General features: G+C 43.1%; 1 protein-coding gene across 1 annotated transcript in view; it reads right to left on the bottom strand.

Moving 5' to 3' along the window:
* elp6 (elongator acetyltransferase complex subunit 6) overlaps positions 1-20,259 on the bottom strand; it is a 48,010-nt gene that overhangs the window by 7,459 nt on the left and 20,292 nt on the right. The window contains exons 3-6 of the mRNA XM_067978771.1: positions 10,102-10,172; positions 9,837-9,970; positions 4,916-5,108; positions 491-637 (exon numbers count right to left, since the gene is read on the bottom strand). Of these exons, the coding sequence (XP_067834872.1) occupies positions 491-637; positions 4,916-5,108; positions 9,837-9,970; positions 10,102-10,172 (545 nt within the window). The remainder of the gene's footprint in view (positions 1-490; positions 638-4,915; positions 5,109-9,836; positions 9,971-10,101; positions 10,173-20,259) is intronic.

Consider the following 20,259-nt stretch of genomic DNA (forward strand, 5'->3'; position numbering starts at 1 on the left):
CTGGGTGACAGTGCTATAGACGCCAACGGCCATCCTTTCTTTGTACACCAGCTGTGACGGTGTCAGAGTTATTGACCATGGGGTGCATTGCATACACATTCCATCAGGGATCACTGGACTGTGAATAAGAGTAGGAATTATAGCAGATATTTTGCACGCCCCCCAACCCCAGCTCATCAGCACTGAGGGAAAGCATAGCTCTCCAGTGGCTGTCCTGGCTGAGATCAGCTAACTCAGCACAGATTAGGGATCCTAGGGCCTTCTGCTCTATGACTCAGGGCATTTAACCACTAAACCTTAGGAAGGGGCCAGGTCTTATGAATCTGCATACTGTTTATGAAGTAACTCTGTTTCATCACAAAATAATTAGCTGCAGGATTTTGTACTAGTGGTGCGTGCTGAAATTTGACAGTAGCTTATAATATCCGCTTAAAACAGGATTTAACCTTTACCGGGGCCAATCTCTTTAGCATTATCAGAATAGTCGTACCTGACCATGGATATCCTTGCAGTATCCAGTGGCCAATCCCTCGACCTGTAGTATCAGGTGGCACTGGTGACTCAATGATTTGACCACAAAATTATTTTCATCATCATCCAAATCCTCCGTATCATGCACCAACATCACTAGGTTTCCCTGCAATACAATTTTTTTTTCCAAAAATATAGCATGAGCGACTGCATTGCTTGAGGGTATAAAACACAACAACTTGCATTTATGTAGCACCTTTAAAAGTAGTAAAACATCCCAAGTGTAAGGAAATATAATTTTCACACAAAGGTATGAGGAATTCAAAGGGTTAGACTTAACAGGGTTATGAGTTTGAAACAACAGGAACCAGCCTTAGTGCAATAATACTTGTGGATAAAAACACACAACCATGCTATCTGAGGCAAAACAGTGAAACAAAGGATGGGCCTGTATGTCCGAACATGTCGCTAAGCAACTACATTCCAGAATCAAGGAAGAACAATTGATGGGCCCCTAAAAGTGCTGATAAGGGAACCATCTATAAGGGGCTTAATTTTGCTGCAGAGAGAAGGTGGGGAGGGGGGGGGGCGGTCAGGGATTAACTCAGTGTATAAGTAGCCAGCCCCTACTCAATCAGGGGAGAGAAAAAAAGTAGAAGCGAGAGGAAGCAAGAAGCGGACACACTTCCTACCCAGAATGGAAGGCGTAATACAATTCTTGTTCTGTACTGTTAACTACTGCATGGACACTTGCATGTGTTGATCCTTGTGTGAAGGTAATAAAGTATCACTATATGCAATTGGTATCAAGTCGAATCATTCTGACATAAGGTGCTTCTCACAGGAGCGTAATCAGACAAAAATTGACACCACGCCAAAGAGGGAGGCATTAGGAGCAAACACTTGGTCAAAGAGGTAGGTTTTAAGGAGCATCTTAAAAAGGAGGAAAGGGAGGTGGAGAGGTTTAGGGAAGCAATTAAAGAGTAGGGCCCCGATGGCTGAAGACACGGTCACCAATGGTGGGGCAAAGGAAGTGGGGGACGCACAAGCGGCCAGAATTGGAGGAATGCAGAGTTTTTGGAGGGATGTAGGGCTAAAGGGCATTAGAGATAAAGAGGGACAATGCTGTGGAGGTATTTGAACACAAGATGAGAATTTTAAAATCGAAGCTTTGGTGGATCAGGAGCCAACATAGGTCAGCGAGCACAGGGGTGATGGGTGAATGGGACTTGGTGCAAGTTAGGATACAGGATTTTAAAAAGTGTATTCTCCATTTTTGCCTGGAAGGTAGACTTGCACTGGGTTACAGTCCCACAGGCTCCAGTATCTTGTCCAAGTTGACACAGTGTACAATCAGAAAGAGGTCATGGCAGACTATTAAACGGTGGGCACAGTACAACTGAGCACAATCCTATCCTCACTCAGCGTCCACACACTCATTTTCCAGCAGTGGACATTAGATAGTGATCAGGAGCAGCCCAGGGTGCTGATGTTAATTGCAGTACACCACCTACGTTTCAGATTAGTTAACTCAAGACAGAATGGGAATCAAATGCAAGACCTTCCTGGTTGTTATAATGTAGTAGCACAATTTTTCACTTATACCAGCGAGGGAGCATGCGTTATGAATTAGGGACATAAGGAACAGGAGTTGACCATTCAGCTGCTCAGGCCTGCTCAGCCATTCAATTAGACCACGGCTGATCTGCATCTCAACTCCATTTTCCTGCATTTGCTCCATATCCCTTGATATTCTTACCTAACAAAAATCTCAAGTCTTGAAAGCTCCAATTGAGCCAGCATCCACAGTCTTTTGTGGAGAGTTTTCCAGATTTCTACTACCCTTTGTGTGAAGAAGTGCTTCCTGATTTTGCTCTTGAATGGCCTAGTTCTAATTTTAAGATTATATCCCCTTGTTTTTGATTCCCCCACCAGAGGAAATAGGGTAGCTATAGAGAAACTATCAAATGCTTTTAACATTTTAAACACCTCAGTTAGATCACCCCTCAATCTTCTATACTCAAGGGAATACAAGGCAAGTTTATGCAACCTGTCCTCATAATTTAACCCTCTAAGCAACAGGATCATTCTGGTGAATCTATGCTGCACCCCCTCCAAGGTCAATATATCCTTCCTGAGGTGCCCAAGTCTCTATACAACTGAAGCATAACTTCCTCCTCTTTGTATTCCAGCCCCCTTGAGACAAAGATAATTTAAACAATATACAAAATGTTTAACTGTAGTAAATGATTCATTAAAAATTCTTGCAGCAGAGTTTGAAGTGTTTACTTAATTTTCTGACGAGGTCAGATTGTGTCTGATCAAGCTGGTCTATTTGCTTAATATAACTAGCAGTATTATTCTTTGTTCCATTACGGATTTGTTCCATTATGATCTTTTGTATATTCAACACAGATTCAAGATATTCTCATCTGCCCAAGACAATGAAGAGTCAAAATTTGAGATAACTGGTGACTTTTTTTCTTCAATCGAATTGGATTTTTAAAATCAGAGATTTAAAAACTTTTCTGTGCAGAAGAGCCCTGCAAATACTTACACACCCCATGTCCCATAGTTTTTGGGCAGGAGTAAACCATTGGTCCATTTAACCAACCCACCAACTTACAAGATTGCCCAAATGCATTTCTAGGCCTAATATTCTTGAATCTTAATTGTAGACAGGCTCCTGCCTAGTTCTTTCTGAACTATGTTTATTGCTCCACCACCCTTACTGGTACTCTGTTCTGTATGTTTGTCACCTTTCACTGAAATAATTTGGCTTACATTTTCCTACTTTCCTTTGCCATCCTTAAAAAGTAAAACTATCACCGTCTTCTTGAATTTCGCAATGAAAAGGAAATATTGTAGGGCTACGGGGAAAGAGCAGGGAAGTGGGACTAACTGGATAACTCTTTTAAAGAGCCGGCACAGGCACGATGGGCAGAATGGCCTCCTTCTGTGCTGTATGAGTCTACACCCTTTCTCGCAGTTAGACAATCCACATCATCCTGTCAGCTACCCAAAACAAAACTATGCTGTTCTCTACATGTTTACTAGCATACAGCAAGATAAACAATATGCTAGTAAGCCATCAAATATAGAATACAACAAAAATCTGATGGCTTTGTAGGCCACTGGGATTCCCCTCATGGATACACTTGGGTCCAGAGATCCCACTTTGAAAACATACTAAGTATTAAGGTTTTCTGGGAATTGGCAGCATTGGTTTTGCCACCTATGTTTAAAATCAGGAAGGTTAAGAAAGTAGGAAGAGTTCTTGGGATGTCATCCAAATTCGAAGAATAAATATATACAAAAAAGGCAATGCGGTTGCAGGAGCAGCACTTCAGCACTTCTTGCGTAACCAATTCATTACATTTCAAAAATCCGGTGGGAGTTCCGAAAGAAGGAAGCGCTGCCTGAGAAGTAGAAAATGATTTATGCGGGAGACAAGAACCACCTGCATTCATTCCGTAATAAAAACTTTATTTAACAGAGACTCGATCTGGTATTGGACTAGCAACCCAGAGGCCTTTTAAAGTTAAAATCCCACTGTGGCAAGTTGTGAAAATTAATTCAATAAATTTGATTATGTGTGGGCTGACACCAGGAAATAAAATGACCATTGGACTGTCATAAAAATCCAACTGGCTCACTAATGTCCTTCAGGATAGGGTAACTGGCACCTCCACCTGGTCTGCCCTACACATCTAATTCAGCACCTTTAGGGCGACGAAAACACAACTGTTATCCCTGAATATGCGGAGTATAGAAAAGATACAACTTCCAGATCGTAGGAGACAAGGTCTCTTACAGGGACCACCGACAGACAATTCAGAGCACAGATATTATAAATCCTTAAACTTCAACAATTCTCTGCAGCTTAAATGTAGATGAGCACAGTGGTCCAAAGTTAGGAAACAGAACCAATCCTAAAATGCAGACTTTTCAAATAAAATAAACAGTTGACAACATTTGGTTGGCAAATGGTTATCATACCACTCCCTATACAAAAACAGAACAAAATTATTCTTATTCAGTGTATTATGTTGCATTGCATTCACCTTATCTGATGGAAACTTGAACCGGATAAATCCAGGCCAGTTTGCTTCCACTATTGGGCCCTCCCTGCGTTTCAAACCTGACTGGATCAAGGCCAGATATGAATCACAGCACATGCAACCACCTCGAGGATTAGATAAAGTTTGTAAACTGGAAGTTACTTTAATCTAAGCACAATCTGGGACAAGGTCCCATTAACCCTTTTCACCGATCAGCAACACTTAACTGAAGGTCACAGCCTCTTGAAATGTTTTATCTGGGCCCTACTGCGGAGACTGGGAGCTCTTCATTGGGAAGGGAAATCAAATCAAACATGCTAAATATGGCAGCGCCAAGCCCAAGAAATACAGTCTGCTTATGGCAACTTGAAAAAAAAACTTACCTTAAGCTTTGAGCACACTGTAGCTCTGCAGTAATGCATGAAATTGAGAATGTTTACAGCGTTCACTCCTAGGCTGAGCAGGACACTGAGATCATCTACAATCAGTACTGGAAATTTCCAAGTAGTTTCGCTGGTCTCCAATAACGAAATACGAACAAATTCATGGAGATACTGAAGACTTGCATTGGGAGAGCTGGAAGATAAAATATTCACTGAAGAAATACTACCATGGCAATCTGAAAACCCTTACTCAGTCTTACCTTCATGCTGCAATCAACAGGTTTTTAAAACCCAAACTACCATTTAGGTTGGAAGGGGAAAGAAAGAGGTGAGAAGAGGAGAAAAGTCAAAGGGATCCCCACTCCTGATTATTTTCCAATGAATCCTAAAATGTATGTATGGATGTCAGAGGCTATGATGCCCTCCACAATCAAATATCACATTAGCACTCAATATTTTGGCTCACATGAAGAATGGCCATGAGCATGTGGTATTGGAAGCAGCTGGTGCCATGCAATCATAAACGCATTGACTCCAACTTGTCCAAAATGCAGGTGCCCAAATCCTACAAAGTCCTACTTGCCCATCATCCCCTGCCTCACTGACCTACAATGGCTCCCCATCACTCAAGAATCCAATTTAAAATCCCCATCTTCAAATTCATCCATGGCCTCGCTCCTCACTTCCTCTGCAGTCCCCCTCCAAGGCTTGCATCCCTTTCCATATCTGTCAGTCCTGAGTCTTTGGCCTCCTGTGCAACCCTCTTTTCTGACCACTGTTGGTGGGAGATCCTCAAGTCACTTCAGCCCTACCTTCTGGAACTCATTCGATAAATGTCTCTGCCACTCCACCTCACCCTCCTTTAAAAACCTTCTCCTTTCTTTTTCACTTAGCCTTCAGTCACTTCTTCCATCCTGTCTCCCACAGCTTGGCACCAGTTCCTCTATTAATTTGCTGTAAAGCACCTTGGCGCATTTTGTACATTCAAGACACTGTATAAATGCAAGTCGTCATTTGGGCATGCTTAACTAAAAAAAACAAAAAGAAACCACCATTTCTCATCATTGACAACCCTCACTAATGAGCAAAATAAACTTAATTCTTGGCCCTTAAACTCCAGTTTTAATTGGAATTATTAGAAGGTAGGTCATGGATTTACAGCTGTGATTCTGTACAGTGAACTCCCAATCTCTGGCTTATTGGGAGTGACAACTGGACCTAGATAATTCCTTGGCAACTTGATCAAGATGCTTCCTTATTGTAAAAAACTTGCATTTTCCACAAACAGCAATGAGATAAATGACCAGATGATCTGTTTTGGTGATGTAGATTGAGGAATGAGTACTGGCCAGCACACCAGGAGAACTCCCCAGCTCCTCTTCAAAGTTACATAGAATCTTTTACATCCACCTGAACAGGTAGACTCAGTTGCATTGAAAGTACCTCCAACAGTGCATCCCTCTCTCATTACTGTGCTTAAGTATCAGCCTAGATTATGTGCTCAAGTTCCTAGAGTGAAGCTTGAACCTGTGACCTTCTGACTCCAAAGCAAATGCGCTACCACTGAGCCAAGCTGACAAATAAAAATCTAAAGGAGCACCATTCAGGGCCAACATGCACACCTACCGAGCAGATGTAATGACAGAGTAAATTGTCCGCATGCCTGCCCTCAAAATTAGGGTACAGCCTATTACTTAAGAAGGCTCAGTCGTAGCACTCTCGCCTCTGGAGTCAGAAGATTGTGGGTTTAAGCTCTACTCCAGAGACTTGAGCACATAATCCAGGCTGACACTTCAGTGCAGTACCAAGGGAGAGCTATACTGTCAGAGGAGCTGTCTTTTGGATGAGACGTTAAACCAAGGCCCCGTCTGCCCCCTCGGTGGATGTAAAAGATCCTACTGCACCATTCGAAAGGAGCAAGAGAGTTCTCCCTGGTGTCCTGGCCAACATTTATCCCTCAACCAACATCACAAAACAGATTATCTGGTCATTATCACATTGCTGTATGCAAACTGGCTGCCGTGTTTCCTACATTAGGACAGTGACTGCACTTCAAAAGTACTTCATTGGCTGTAAAACACTGGGATGTCCTGAGGTCAGGAAAGGTTCTTTACTTTATGAAAAAACATGAAAAATAAACTGCCTTTCAGACATTCCTCAAACCAATGCGGTGCAGAAGATACATTTTAACCATTGCGTCGGCCTCTAGCACCTCACTTCTACAGCCCCTCTCTTTTCAAGGACATCAACTACATAATCAGCCAGACAAGGCCATGACACAGACTTTAACATTGGATGCTGCTCTCCAGAGCTGTGTTTCAATTGCCAGTAAACAGATTGATAAGCAGCTGCTAAAATCAAGGCCAATAATGCCGTCACTGATAAAAGGATAGGTGTTCAGTTCCAAGTTCTATCTACTTTGGAACTGTGAGCAAGGGTGAGGGGTGGGGTGGGAAGAGAAAAGAGTGAAATCACATAATTGCTTCACTGTTGCTCCAATTCTCACTCATCCTTTACCTGCTGGGGTGTGGGCTCACGGCTACCAGACATCCTTGGGTAGCTCACTCAAGTGGTCATTAGGCACATGTAAGCCTTGAGAATGAGTGCCAGCAGGAGGGATCACCACAGCTGAGCTCAACCTGTCAACCATAGAGTCATACTTTATAGCAGATGAGCTGAGAGGATGGTCCACTAGATCAGGAATGGTTGATTCCCTCATCCCTGCATTCCCCAACTGAGAACCACTGAGGCTGTCCAATGTCACTTGCACATATCTTTACTGGTATCCTTCATCACCACTGCGGCATAGTCCTCTCTTGCCAACTTGGGTATTTTTCAAACACCACTGGTGGGATGAAGCAACCTTAAGAAGCAAAGACATTTACACTAAAGGATCAGCGACCATCATTACCTCCATGTTTAAGTGGGAATGACCTGATTGCCCTCTGAATTAGTCAGCCAGTCACTCAGTTGTGTCAAACCTAGGATGGGCAATGAATGCCAACCTTACCACCGATGCCCACATCCTGAGAATTAATATATGAATTGATCTCTGGAGTATAATTTTTTTCCATTTGTGGAAATTGATGCCGGTGAGCAGATGGCTTATTTCAATATCTACATAAGACCATGAGGAAAGACCATTCAAATCCATTGAAACTCATCTCTCGACTACCCCCACCCAGCATAATATAATTCATCTGCAGTTTAAACATTCCTTATAATGTTTTTGCCTCTACTACTCACTAGCCAGACGGTCACCCTGTGAGTAAAGAAGTTCTTTACTCACAGGGTGACCGTCTGGCTAGTGAGTAGTAGAGGCAAAAACATTATAAGGAATGTTTAAACTGCAGATGAATTATATTATGCAATATAATATTGCATATAATGAATTATATTTTGCAATATAATATTGGAAAATGTGAGGTTATGCACTTTGGCAGGAAAAATCAGAGAGCAAGTTATTTTCTTAATGGCGAGAGACTGGAAAGTACTGCAGTACAAAGGGATCTGGGGGTCCTAGTGCAAGAAAATCAAAAAGTTGGTATGCAGGTGCAGCAGGTGATCAAGAAAGCCAATGGAATGTTGGCTTTTATTGCTAGGGGGATAGAATATAAAAACAAGGAGGTATTGCTGCAGTTATATAAGGTATTGGTGAGACCGCACCTGGAATACTGCATACAGTTTTGGTCTCCATACTTAAGAAAAGACATACTTGCTCTCGAGGCAGTACAAAGAAGGTTCACTCGGTTAATCCCGGGGATGAGGGGGCGGACATATGAGGAGAGGTTGAGTAGATTGGGACTCTACTCATTGGAGTTCAGAAGAATGAGAGGCGATCTTATTGAAACATATAAGATTGTGAAGGGTCTTGATCGGGTGGATGCAGTAAGGATGTTCCCAAAGATGGGTGAAACTAGAACTAGGGGGCATAATCTTAGAATAAGGGGCTGCTCTTTCAAAACTGAGATGAGGAGAAACTTCTTCACTCAGAGGGTGGTCGGCCTGTGGAATTTGCTGCCCCAGGAAGCTGTGGAGGCTACATCATTAGATAAATTTAAAACAGAAATAGACAGTTTCCTAGAAGTAAAGGGAATTAGGGGTTATGGGGAGCGGGCAGGAAATTGGACATGAAGCTGAGTTCGGATCGGTCAATGCCCTGTGGGTGGCGGAGAGGGCCCAGGGGCTATGTGGCCGGGTCCTGCTCCGACTTCTTGTGTTCTTTAGATTTGTGGTTGGGATCAGATCAGCCATGATCTTATTGAATGGCGGAGCAGGCTCGAGGGGCCGATTGGCCTACTCCTGCTCCAATTTCTTATGTTCTTATGTTCTTCCCATCTCAATATACGTTTTAAATTTACAGATCACCAATTTAGATATCCACTGGGTACAGTGACGTAATGGTCATGTTACTGGACTAGTAATCCAGAGGTGTGCAGTTTTTATTCATTCTCAGGACATGGGCATTGCTGTAAAGACTAGCATTTATTGCACATCCCTAGTTTCCCATGAGGTGGTGTGGTTTTGATGCAACTAAGTGTCTTGATAGGCCACTTCAGAGGGCAGTTAAAAGTCAATCAAGTTGGTGTGCAACTAAAGTTACATATAAGCCAGACCGGGTAACGATGGCTGGTTTCTTTCCCTAAAGAGTATATCCCTAAAGAAAACTATCAGATCTAAGGAAGGGTCTTTGTCTGAAAAAAAAAAGAAAAAGAAACTTCAACCTAGCTTTTTGCTTTCAGATGCTGACTGACCTGTTGTGCATTTCCTGTTCTTATATTTGAGAAAGAAAAAAAAGGAAGCCAAAAGAACTGGAGTTAATCTAGAACACAACTTTCTACATCTCCCCTAAACAGAATCACTGTTTGCAACATCGCATGCTGCAATTTGTGTCCCCGACGGGCATCTGAAGGTACAGTACCTTAGAAACTGGAGAGGAGATGGTGTTTGCGGTGTACTGTCCTGTCTGTCACCAAGCATGAGGTCAAGAGAAGACCGGAGTCCTTCCAGAAACACCAGCTGTCCCTTTTCTCTGGCTGCAGACAGATTAACTCCCTGTAATACAAGGTACGATATTTCAGAAGATCCGAGAAAGACAAGTGCGTTTCCACCCAAACAGCAACACCAAAAATGTCTTGAATGTAATGCCACACAATCTAACTAGCCCATCCAACTTCCATACTTACCAGCTTTTGGGCAACGAGACTGTAATGACTAAAGGACTGGACCAGGCCAAGAAAGCAAACTTTGCAACCTCCTGCAAAACATAAACATTAGGCTCTGAGTAGTACTTCTGAAAAAGCTATATACATAATTTAAATCGGGTTCCCACTTTGTATTTCTGCCTACAGCATTCTCTCAGGATGTGCTGACACTGCCCCAAATCGTGCTCAGCGTCTGACTGGTTCCAATAATTAAATCTGAAACCCAGTCAGAATCTGAAAAAACACATCCTGAAGGAAATTCCACACTGCACTAAAGTCAGAATTCCAATTAGCCACGCCTAATATATACAAGCTGTATGAAATACCTGCACATTCCTCTGCTTTTATTCAGAGGACACTGACAGACAGAGATATTGAGGAACACAGGGTACTTCACAAAAGAAGTGGGACTGGCCAGACAGTCCTTCTGGCCCTGTTCCTTCCTATGTCTGACGATAGTCTCCTGTAACATTGTCAAATAAATATCAGAAGACCCGACAGAGGTCTTGGATAGGGTTAACGTGGAGAAACTTGTGGTCGAGTCCAGAACAAGGAGCCACTAACAGATCAAATAAAGAATGTAGAAGGAATTTCTTCACACAGAGTGGTTGAAGCAGCTAGCATTGATGCATTTAAGGGGAGGCTTGATGTATACATGAGGGAGAAGGGAAAAGGAGGATACAGGATGCAGAGTGGGAAGAGGTAATTAGAGTGGGAGGAGGCTTGCGTGGAGTATAAACATCAGCATAGACCAGTTAGGCCAAATAGCCTGTTTCTCTGCTGTAGATTCTACGTAATTCGATGGGATATTTGCTTGTCAAACGAGGCTCAGACTACAGCAACTCGTCGGCAGGACTGAGAACAGTGGCAAAATAAAGAAATACCACAAGAAACTCTCAAGTTTGGACTATTTCATCAGAATGTATACATCACCTGCCCCAATGGCTCCATTGGTTAATTCACTGCTTGGTGTGGTATTCAGCCACACAGACCAGAAAGGTCCAAAGCACTTCTGGGCTTCACCCCCTACCCTCTGCGTTTTATCGGTGTGCCGTGTTACAAATTCACGGGCAGAAGCACTCCAGGGCTTTGCCCAAGTGGCCTTTGTTTAGGTGTGAACACTGATGGTCAGTATTGATAAGACCATAAGAGATAGGAGCAGGAGTAGGCCATTCAGCACCTCGAGCCTGCTCCGCCATTCAATGAGATCATGGCTGATCTGATTTTTACCTCAACTCCACTTTCCCACCTTTTCCCCATATCCTTTGATTCCCTTGCTGATCAAAAGTTTGTCTAACTCAGCCTTGAATGTATTCAATGACTCAGCCTCCACAGCTTTTTGGGGTAAAGAATGCCAAAGATTCACGACCCTCTGGGAGAAGAAATTCCTCCTCATTTCCATCTTAAACAGGCGACCCCTTATTCTGAGACGATGCCCCCTAGTTTTAGATTCCTCCATGAGGGGTAACATTCTCTCAGCATCTACCCTATCAAGTCCCCTCAGAATCTTGTATGTTTCAATAAGATTCCTCTCATTCTTCTAAACTCCAATGAGTTTGGACCAAACCTATTCAATCTTTCCTCATAAGACCACCCCTTACATACCTGGAATCAGCCGAGTGAATCTTCTCTGAACTGCCTCCAATGTAAGTGCGTCCTTCCTTAAATAAGGACACCAGAACTCTATGCAATACTCCAGGTGTGGTCTCACCAGCACCCTGTAGCATGACTTCCCTGCTTTTATACTCCATCCCCCTAGAAATAAAGGCCAATATCGTGTTTGCCTTCCGGATTACCTGCTGCACCTGTATGTTGACTTTTTGTGTTTCATGTACGAGGACACCCAGATCCCTCTGTACCGCAGCATTTTGTAGTATTTCTCCATTCAAATAATATTTTGGTTTTTTATTTTTCCTCCCAAAGTGGATGACTTCACATTTTCCCACATTATATTCCATCTGCCAAATTTTTGCCCATCCGCTTAACCTGTCCATATCCCTTCGCAGACACTGTGTCCTCATCACAACTTGCTTTTCCACCTATCTTTGTATCATCAGCAAATTTGGCCACAAGACACTCTTTTCCTTCATCCAAGTCATTAATATATATTGTAAATAGTTGAGGCCCCAGCACTGAGCTCTGCGGCACCCCACTAGTTACAGATTGCCATTTTGAAAATGACCCTTTTATCCCGACTCTTTGTTCTGTTAGTTAGCCAATCCTCTATCCATGCCAGTATATTACCCCCAACACCATGAGCTCTTATCTTGTGCAGTAATCTTTTATGTGGCACCTTATCGAATGCCTTTTGGAAATCCAAATATACTGCATCCATTGGTTCCCCTTTATCCACCCTGCCCGTTACTTCCTCAAAGAACTCTAATAAATTTGTCAGACACAACTTTCCCTTTATAAAACCATGTTGACTCTCCTTGATTGTATTATGAGTCTCCAAATGTCCTGCTACTACTTCCTTAATAATGGATTCTAGCATTTTCCCAATGATAGATGTCAGGCTAACTGGTCTATAGTTATCTACTTTCTGTCTCATTCCCTTCTTGAATAGGGGTGTTACGTTTGCGGTTTTCCAATCCGCTGGGACCTTTCCAGAATCTAGTGAATTTTGGAAGATTACAACCAATATCTCTGTAGCCACTTCCTTTGAGACCCTTGGATGCAAGCCATCAGGTCCAGGGGACTTGTCAGCCTTTGGACCCATTAGTTTACTTAGTACTTTTTCTCTAGTGACAGTGATTGTTTTTATTTCCTCCCTCCCCTTTGCCCCTTGATTTTCTACTATTATTGGTATATTATTAGTGTCTTCTACTGTGAAGACAGATACAAAATATCTGTTCAATTCCTCTGCCATTTCCTTGTTTTCCATTATTATTTCCCCAGTCTCATCCACTAAGGGACCAATGTTTACTTTAGCTACCCTCTTCCTTTTATATACTTGTAGAAGCTTTTATGGTCAGTTTTTATATTTCTTGCTAGTTTACTCTCAATTTATTTTCTCCTTCTTTATTATTCTTTTAGTCATCCTTTGCTGGTTTTTAAAGTTTTCCCAATCTTCGGGCTTACCAGTAATCTTTGCCATGTTGTATGCTTTTTCTTTTAACCTGATACCATCATTTACTTCCTTAGTTAGCCATGGTTGGTTCACCCTTTTTGTGCAGTCTTTCCTCCTCACAGGGATATATTTTTGTTGTGAGTCATAAAATATCTTTTTAAATGTTTGCCACTGCTTATCCACCATCATACCATCTAATCTGTTTACCCAGTCCACTTTAGCCAATTCCACCCTCATTCCTTTATAATTGCCCTAATTTAAGTTTAATACAGTAGTTTCAGACCCAAGATCCTCGCTCTCCAACTGGATGTGAAATTCTTTCATGTTATGATCACTGCTTCCCAAGGGATCCTTTACTTTGAGATCATTAATTAATCCTGTTTCGTTACCCATTACCAGATCCAAAATGGCCTGTTCCCTGGTTGGTTCCCCAACATATTGGTCTAAGAAACAGTCCCTAATAAACTCTATGAACTCCTCCTCAGGGCTATTTTTGCCAATTTGATTTGTCCAATCTATGTGAAAGTTAAAATCACCAATAATTATTGCATTACCTTTTTTACAAGCCCCCCTTATTTCCTGATTTATATTTTGCCCTACAGTGTAGCTACTGTTAGGGGGCCTATATACTACTCCCACCGGTGATTTCTTTCCCTTGCTATTTCTTACCCCCACCCAAATTGATTCGACATCCTGATCTTCTGAGCCAAGATCATTTCTCACGATTTATACCAATTTTATCCTTTATTAACAGAGCTACCCCACCACCTTTACCTTTTTGCCTATCCTTCCGAAATGTTAAATAACCCTAAATATTTAGCTCCCAACCTTGGTCACCCTGCAACCACATCTCTAATGGCCACAAGATCATACCCATTTGTTTCTATTTGTGCCGTCAATTCATCTATCTTATTACGAATGCTGCGCGCATTCAGATAAAGAACCTTTAATTTTGTCTTTTTACCATTCTTTCCGACCCCGGCCCCATTTGCTCGTGCACTCTTATGTTTGTACACTCTGTCCCTTCCTGACACGCTCTGTTTATCATTACCCCCATCACTTTCCTGTAGTACTTCCTTGTCTTTTCTCTTTATCAATCTAAACTTCGCCCCACCTGAGCCCTCCTCGCCTCTATTTAGTTTAAAGTCTTCTCTACTGCCATAGTTATTTGGTTTGCCAGAACACTGGTCCCAGCATGGTTCAGGTGAAGCCCGTCCCAACAGAACAGCTCCCTCTTTCCCCAGGACTGGTGCCAGTGCCCCATGAATCAAAACCCACTTCTCCCACACCAATCTGTGAGCCACGCATGCATCTCTCTGATCTGATTTACCCTGTGCCAAATTGCTCGTGGCTCAGGTAATAATCCGGAGATTATCACCTTTGTGGTTCTGCTTTTTAAATTTAGTCCCTAGCTGCTCAAACTCCCTCAGGAGAACCTCTTTCTTAGTCCTACCTATGTCGTTGGTACCTACGTGGACTACGACAACTGGATCCTCCCCCTCCCAATCCAAGTTTCTCTTCAGCCCTGAGGAGACGTCCTTAACCCTGGCACCGGGTAGGCAACACAGCCTTCGGGACTCTCGTTCTTGGCTGCAGAGAACAGTATCTATCCCTTTAACTATACTGTCGCCTGCTACAACCACATTCCTTTTTACTCCTCCCACTTGAATAGCCCCCATGGTGCCGTGGCCAGTTTGCTTATCCTCCCTGCAGTCCCTGCACTCGTCCACAAGGGCTGCAAGAACCTCGTATCTATTGGACAAGTGCAGAGGCTGAGGCTCCTGCAATGCTACCTCCTGGATTTCTGTACCTGCATCACTCACAGTCACACCCTCCTGTCCCTGACCACGTGCCATTTCTACAGTATTTGGTCTAAGGGGTGTGACTGCCTCCTGGATCAAAGTGTCCAGGTAGCTTTTTCCCCTCCCTGATGCCTTGCAATGTCTGCAGCTCGGACTCCAGCTCCTCGAGCTGCAGACACTTACCACAGACGTAATCGCCCTGGACAAAACTGTCCAGTAGCTCCCACATACTACAGCTGCAACAGATCTCCTGCCCAGTCATAACTATTTTATTTATTTAATTGATTACTACAATGCCAATCAAATTATTTTTAGGTTGAACTAAGTACTAGCCTTTTTAATTTATTAAATTAAGTTGTCTTTTTTTTAAATTTAGTTTTATGCTATAAGTTACTTAGCCCACAATCCTAAGAAAGAAGAAAACAGAAGAGATACTCACCACCAACCACCTACCTGCCTTACCTGTGACGTCACACTGCAGTTTTGTTTTGTTGCTGTGACCCGCTCTCAGTACGCTCCTCTCCGCTGACTAATCAAATGCACCTCACCCCTTACTGCACCGAGTCCCCTCACTCACCAAATTCCCAATTATAGACTCTGTCGAAACCAGACTCTAACGATAGCTGCTACTCCGTGCTCCCTTGATGGACTATTAGACCACAGATTGCAATATAGCTGAGCCCAGTCCATCAACTCTTAATTTACACTCACTTGCCAGTAGGCTTCATTGGGTAGCAATCAGTCGTGGAAAACATTTGTGCTTTCTTTAATTCTCTACCCAATTTGTGGTGACAAGGCCACAACCGATTGTAGCGGCTGCCCAGGCTGAAATCAGTTACCTCCGTACAGATCATAGCTGCGACCATCCTGGAGAAACTATCCAAAGGCAAATCATGAATGAAAAAGAGGTCATTCACTCAATCAATGCCATGTTTAACATTCTCCATCATGGACACTGCCCCCCCTCACCTAGTCGACAGAGGGGAAGTTCTACCTGGATACTCACTGAACCCCAAAGTAATCAAACAAAGCCCTACAATATCTGGAATCATCTCCATTATGCAAAGTTGGCCAGTTCTTCATACAGACGGACCCAGTAATGGTGTTATGTGCAGTATTTTTTCTATTTCCTCATTTTATACAAAGTACAGACAAAGGTAGCCAAATGATTTAAAGATTCCAGAAACAGGGTACTTCCCTAAAGTAAAAAGAAATGTACAGAGCCTAATGGTAGAACTGCAGCAAGATGAGTCACTTAGCAAGTAACCACAGAGAGGCAGCTCTGTTTGAAATGAAATGACTTTCACTGTGCTGAATGCCAATGTATTACAATACTGAACATGGAGTACAATTTCCCTCCAAGGACAAATACGACACTCATCTGTCCAGATGATCACTATCCCGGTTATCTGAGGACCTTGTACCACCTGCCTATCAGTGTTCCACTAGTAGCTCTATTCATAGCACAACAGGCTTTACCGCAACCTTGGAAAAAAGACAAAAGCAAAGGAACAGCACCATAGTGAGGGATTTCTTTGCTTTGGCCCCCTCCTTACCATTGATACACCCACCGTGGTATGGTTGCTTTGCTTTGGCCCCCTTACCATTGATACCCTCACTACGGTATGGTCCCTTTGCATTGGCCCCCTCCCGACCATCGAAACACTCACTGCTGTATGGTTCCTTCACTTTGGCCAACTCACCATTGACACCCTCACTATGGTATGATTAGAATCATTTTACAGCAGGGTTAGAATCAGGTTACAGCACGGAAAGAGGCCATTTGGTCTATCGAGTCCAAGCTGGCTGTATGCAAGAGCAATCCAGCTAGTCCCACCCCACTGCCCTATCCTCGTAGCCCTGCAAATTCTTTTCCTTTCAAGTACTTGTCCAGTTCCCTTTTGAAGGCCATGACTAAATCTGCCTCCCCCACCCCCTCAGGCAGTGCATTCCAGATCCTAACCACTCGCTGTGTAAAAAAGTTTTCCCTCATGTCACCTTTGGTTCTTCTGCAATCACCTTAAATCGATGTCCTCTGGTTCTTGACCCTTCCGCCAATGGGAACAGTTTCTCTCTATCTACTCTGTCTGGACCCTTCATGATTTTGAATACCTCTATCAAATCTCCTCGCAACCGTCTCTGTTCCAAGAAGAACTCCTCCAGCTTCTCCAGTCTATCCACATAACTAAAGTCCCTCATCCCTGGAATCATTCTTGTAAATCTCTTCTGCACGCTCTCTAAGGCCTTCACATCTTTCCTAAAGTACGGTGCCCAGAACTGGACACAGTATTCCAGTCGTGGCCGAAGCAGTGTTTTATAAAGGTTCACATGACTTCCATACTTTTGTACTCTATGCCTCTATTTATAAAGCCCAGGGTCCAGTATGCTTTTTAACCGCTTTCTCAACCTGCCCTGCCACCTTCAACGAATTGTGCACGTACGCCCCCAGATCTCTGTTCCTGTACCCATTTTAGAATTGTGCCCTGTAGTTTATATTGCCTCTCCTCATTCTTCCTACCGAAATGTATCACCGCATTTTTCTGCATTAAATTTCATCTGTCATGTGTCCGCCCATACCACCAGCCTGTCTATATCCTCTTGAAGTCTATCACTATCCTCCTCACTGTTCACTACACTTCCAAGTTTTGTGTCATCTGCAAGTTTGGAAATTGTGTCCTGTAAACCCAAGTCCAAGTCATTAATATATATTAAGAAAAGCAGTGGTCCCAGCAACGACCCCTGGGGAACACCTCCCTCCAGTTCTAAAAACAACCGTTCACCACTACTCTCTCTGTTTCCTGTCACTTAGCCAATTCTGTATCCATGATGCCACTGCCCCCTTTATTCCATGGGCTTCAATCTTGATGGCAAGTGTACCAAGCGGCACTTTATTAAACGCCTTTTGAAAGTCCATATATGCCACATTAACTGCAATGCCCTCATCTACCCTCTCCGTTACCGCATCAAAAAACTCTATCAGGTTACTTAACCACAATTTGCCTTTAACAAATCCATGCTGGCTTTCCCTAATCAATCAACACTCATCCAAGTGACTGTTAATTCTGTCCCGGATTATCGTTTCTAAAAGTTTCCCCACCACTGAGGTTAAACTGACTGGCCTATAGTTGCTGGGTTTATCCTTACACCCTTTTTGAACAAGGGTGTAACATTTGCAATTTTCCAGTCTTTTGGCACCAGCCCCGTATCTAAGGATGTTTGGAAGATCATGGCCAGTACCTCCGCAATTTCCACCCTTACTTCCCTCAGCAACCTAGGATGCATCCCATCCGGACCGGGTGATTTATTTACTTTAAGTATAGTTAGCCTTTCAAGTATCTCTATCAATTTTTAGCCCATCCAGTATTCAGCGATATCTTCCTTTACTGAGAATCTGGCAGCATCTTCTTTCTTGGTAAAGACAAATACAAAGTACTCATTTAGTACCTCGGCCATGCCCTCTGACTCCATGAGTAGATCTCCTTTATGGTCCCTAATCGGCCCCACCCCTCCTCTTACCAGCCTAGAATTATAGCAGTTTACAACATGGAAACAGGCCCTTCGGCCCAACATGTCCATGTCGCCCAGTTTATACCACTAAGCTAATCCCAATTGCCTGCACTTGGCCCATATCCCTCTATACCCATTTTACCCATGTAACTGTCCAAATGCTTTTTAAAAGACAAAATTGTACCCGCCTCTACTACTGCCTCTGGCAGCTCATTCCAGACACTCACCACCCTTTGAGTGAAAAAATTGCCCCTCTGGACCCTTTTGTATCTCTCCACTCTCACCTTAAATCTATGCCCCCTCGTTATAGACTCCCCTACCTTTGGGAAAAGATTTTGACTATCTACCTTATCTATGCCCCTCATTATTTTATAGACTTCTATAAGATCACCCCGAAACCTCCTACTCTCCAGGGAAAAAAGTCTCAGTCTATCCAACCTCTCCCTATAAGTCAAACTATCAAGTCCCGGTAGCATCCTAGTAAATCTTTTCTGCACTCTTTCTAGTTTAATAATATCCTTTCTATAATAGGGTGACCAGAACTGTACACAGTATTCTAAGTGTGGCCTTACTAATGTCCTGTACATCTTCAACAAGACATCCCAACTCCTGTATTCAATGTTCTGACCAATGAAACCAAGCATGCAGAATGCCTTCTTCACCACCCTATCCACCTGCGACTCCACTTTCAAGGAGCTATGAACCTGTACTCCTAAATCTCTTTGTTCTATAACTCTCCTCAACGCCCTACCATTAACAGAGTAGATCCTGGCCCGATTCGATCTACCAAAATGCATCACCTCACATTTATCTAAATTAAACTCCATCTGCTATTCATCGGCCCACTGGTCCAATTTATCAAGATCCCGTTGCAATCCTAGATAACCTTCTTCACTGTCCACAATGCCACCAATCTTGGTGTCATCTGCAAACTTACTAACCATGCCTCCTAAATTCTCATCCAAATCATTAATATAAATAACAAATAACAGCAGACGCAGCACCGATCCCTGAGGCACACCGCTGGTCACAGGCCTCCAGTTTGAAAAACAACCCTCTACAACCGTCGTCAATCCAATTTTGTATCCAATTGGCTACCTCACCTTGGATCCCGTGAGATTTAACCTTATGTAACAACCTACCTGTAGAAGACTTTTGGATTCCCTTTTATGTTGGCCGTCAGTCTATTCTCATACTTTCTCTTTGTCCCTCATTTCCCTTTTCACTTCCCCTCTGAACTTTCTATATTCTGCCTGGTTCTCAATTGTGTTATCAACCTGACATCTGTCATACGCCCCTTTTTTCCATTTCATCTAACCCTCTATCTCTTGTGCCATCCAGGGAGCTCTTGCTTTACTTGCTCTACCTTCCTGCCTCGTGGGAATGTACCTAGACTGTAACTGAACTATCTCCTCCTTAAAGGCTGCCCGCTGTTCAATTACAGTTTTGCCTGCCAATCTTTGATTCCAATTTACCCCGGCCAGATCTGTTCTCATCCCACTGAAATTAGCCCTCCTCCAATTGAATATTTTTACTTTAGAGTGGTCCGTGTCCTTTTCCATTGCTATTCTAAACTTTATGATACTATGATCGCTGCTGCCGAAATGCTCCCCCACTGACGCTCCCCAAGTGCTTGCTCCACTCCCTAGAACCAAGTCCAGCAATGCCTCCTTCCTCGTTGGGCTGGAAACAAGGAAGTTTCCTGGTCAAGGAAGTTATCCTGAACACATTTCAAAAATTTCTCCCCTTCTTTGCCGCTTA

The sequence above is a fragment of the Heptranchias perlo genome, chromosome 3 (genome assembly GCF_035084215.1).
Source record: "Heptranchias perlo isolate sHepPer1 chromosome 3, sHepPer1.hap1, whole genome shotgun sequence".
Classification (NCBI taxonomy): Eukaryota; Metazoa; Chordata; class Chondrichthyes; order Hexanchiformes; family Hexanchidae; genus Heptranchias; species Heptranchias perlo.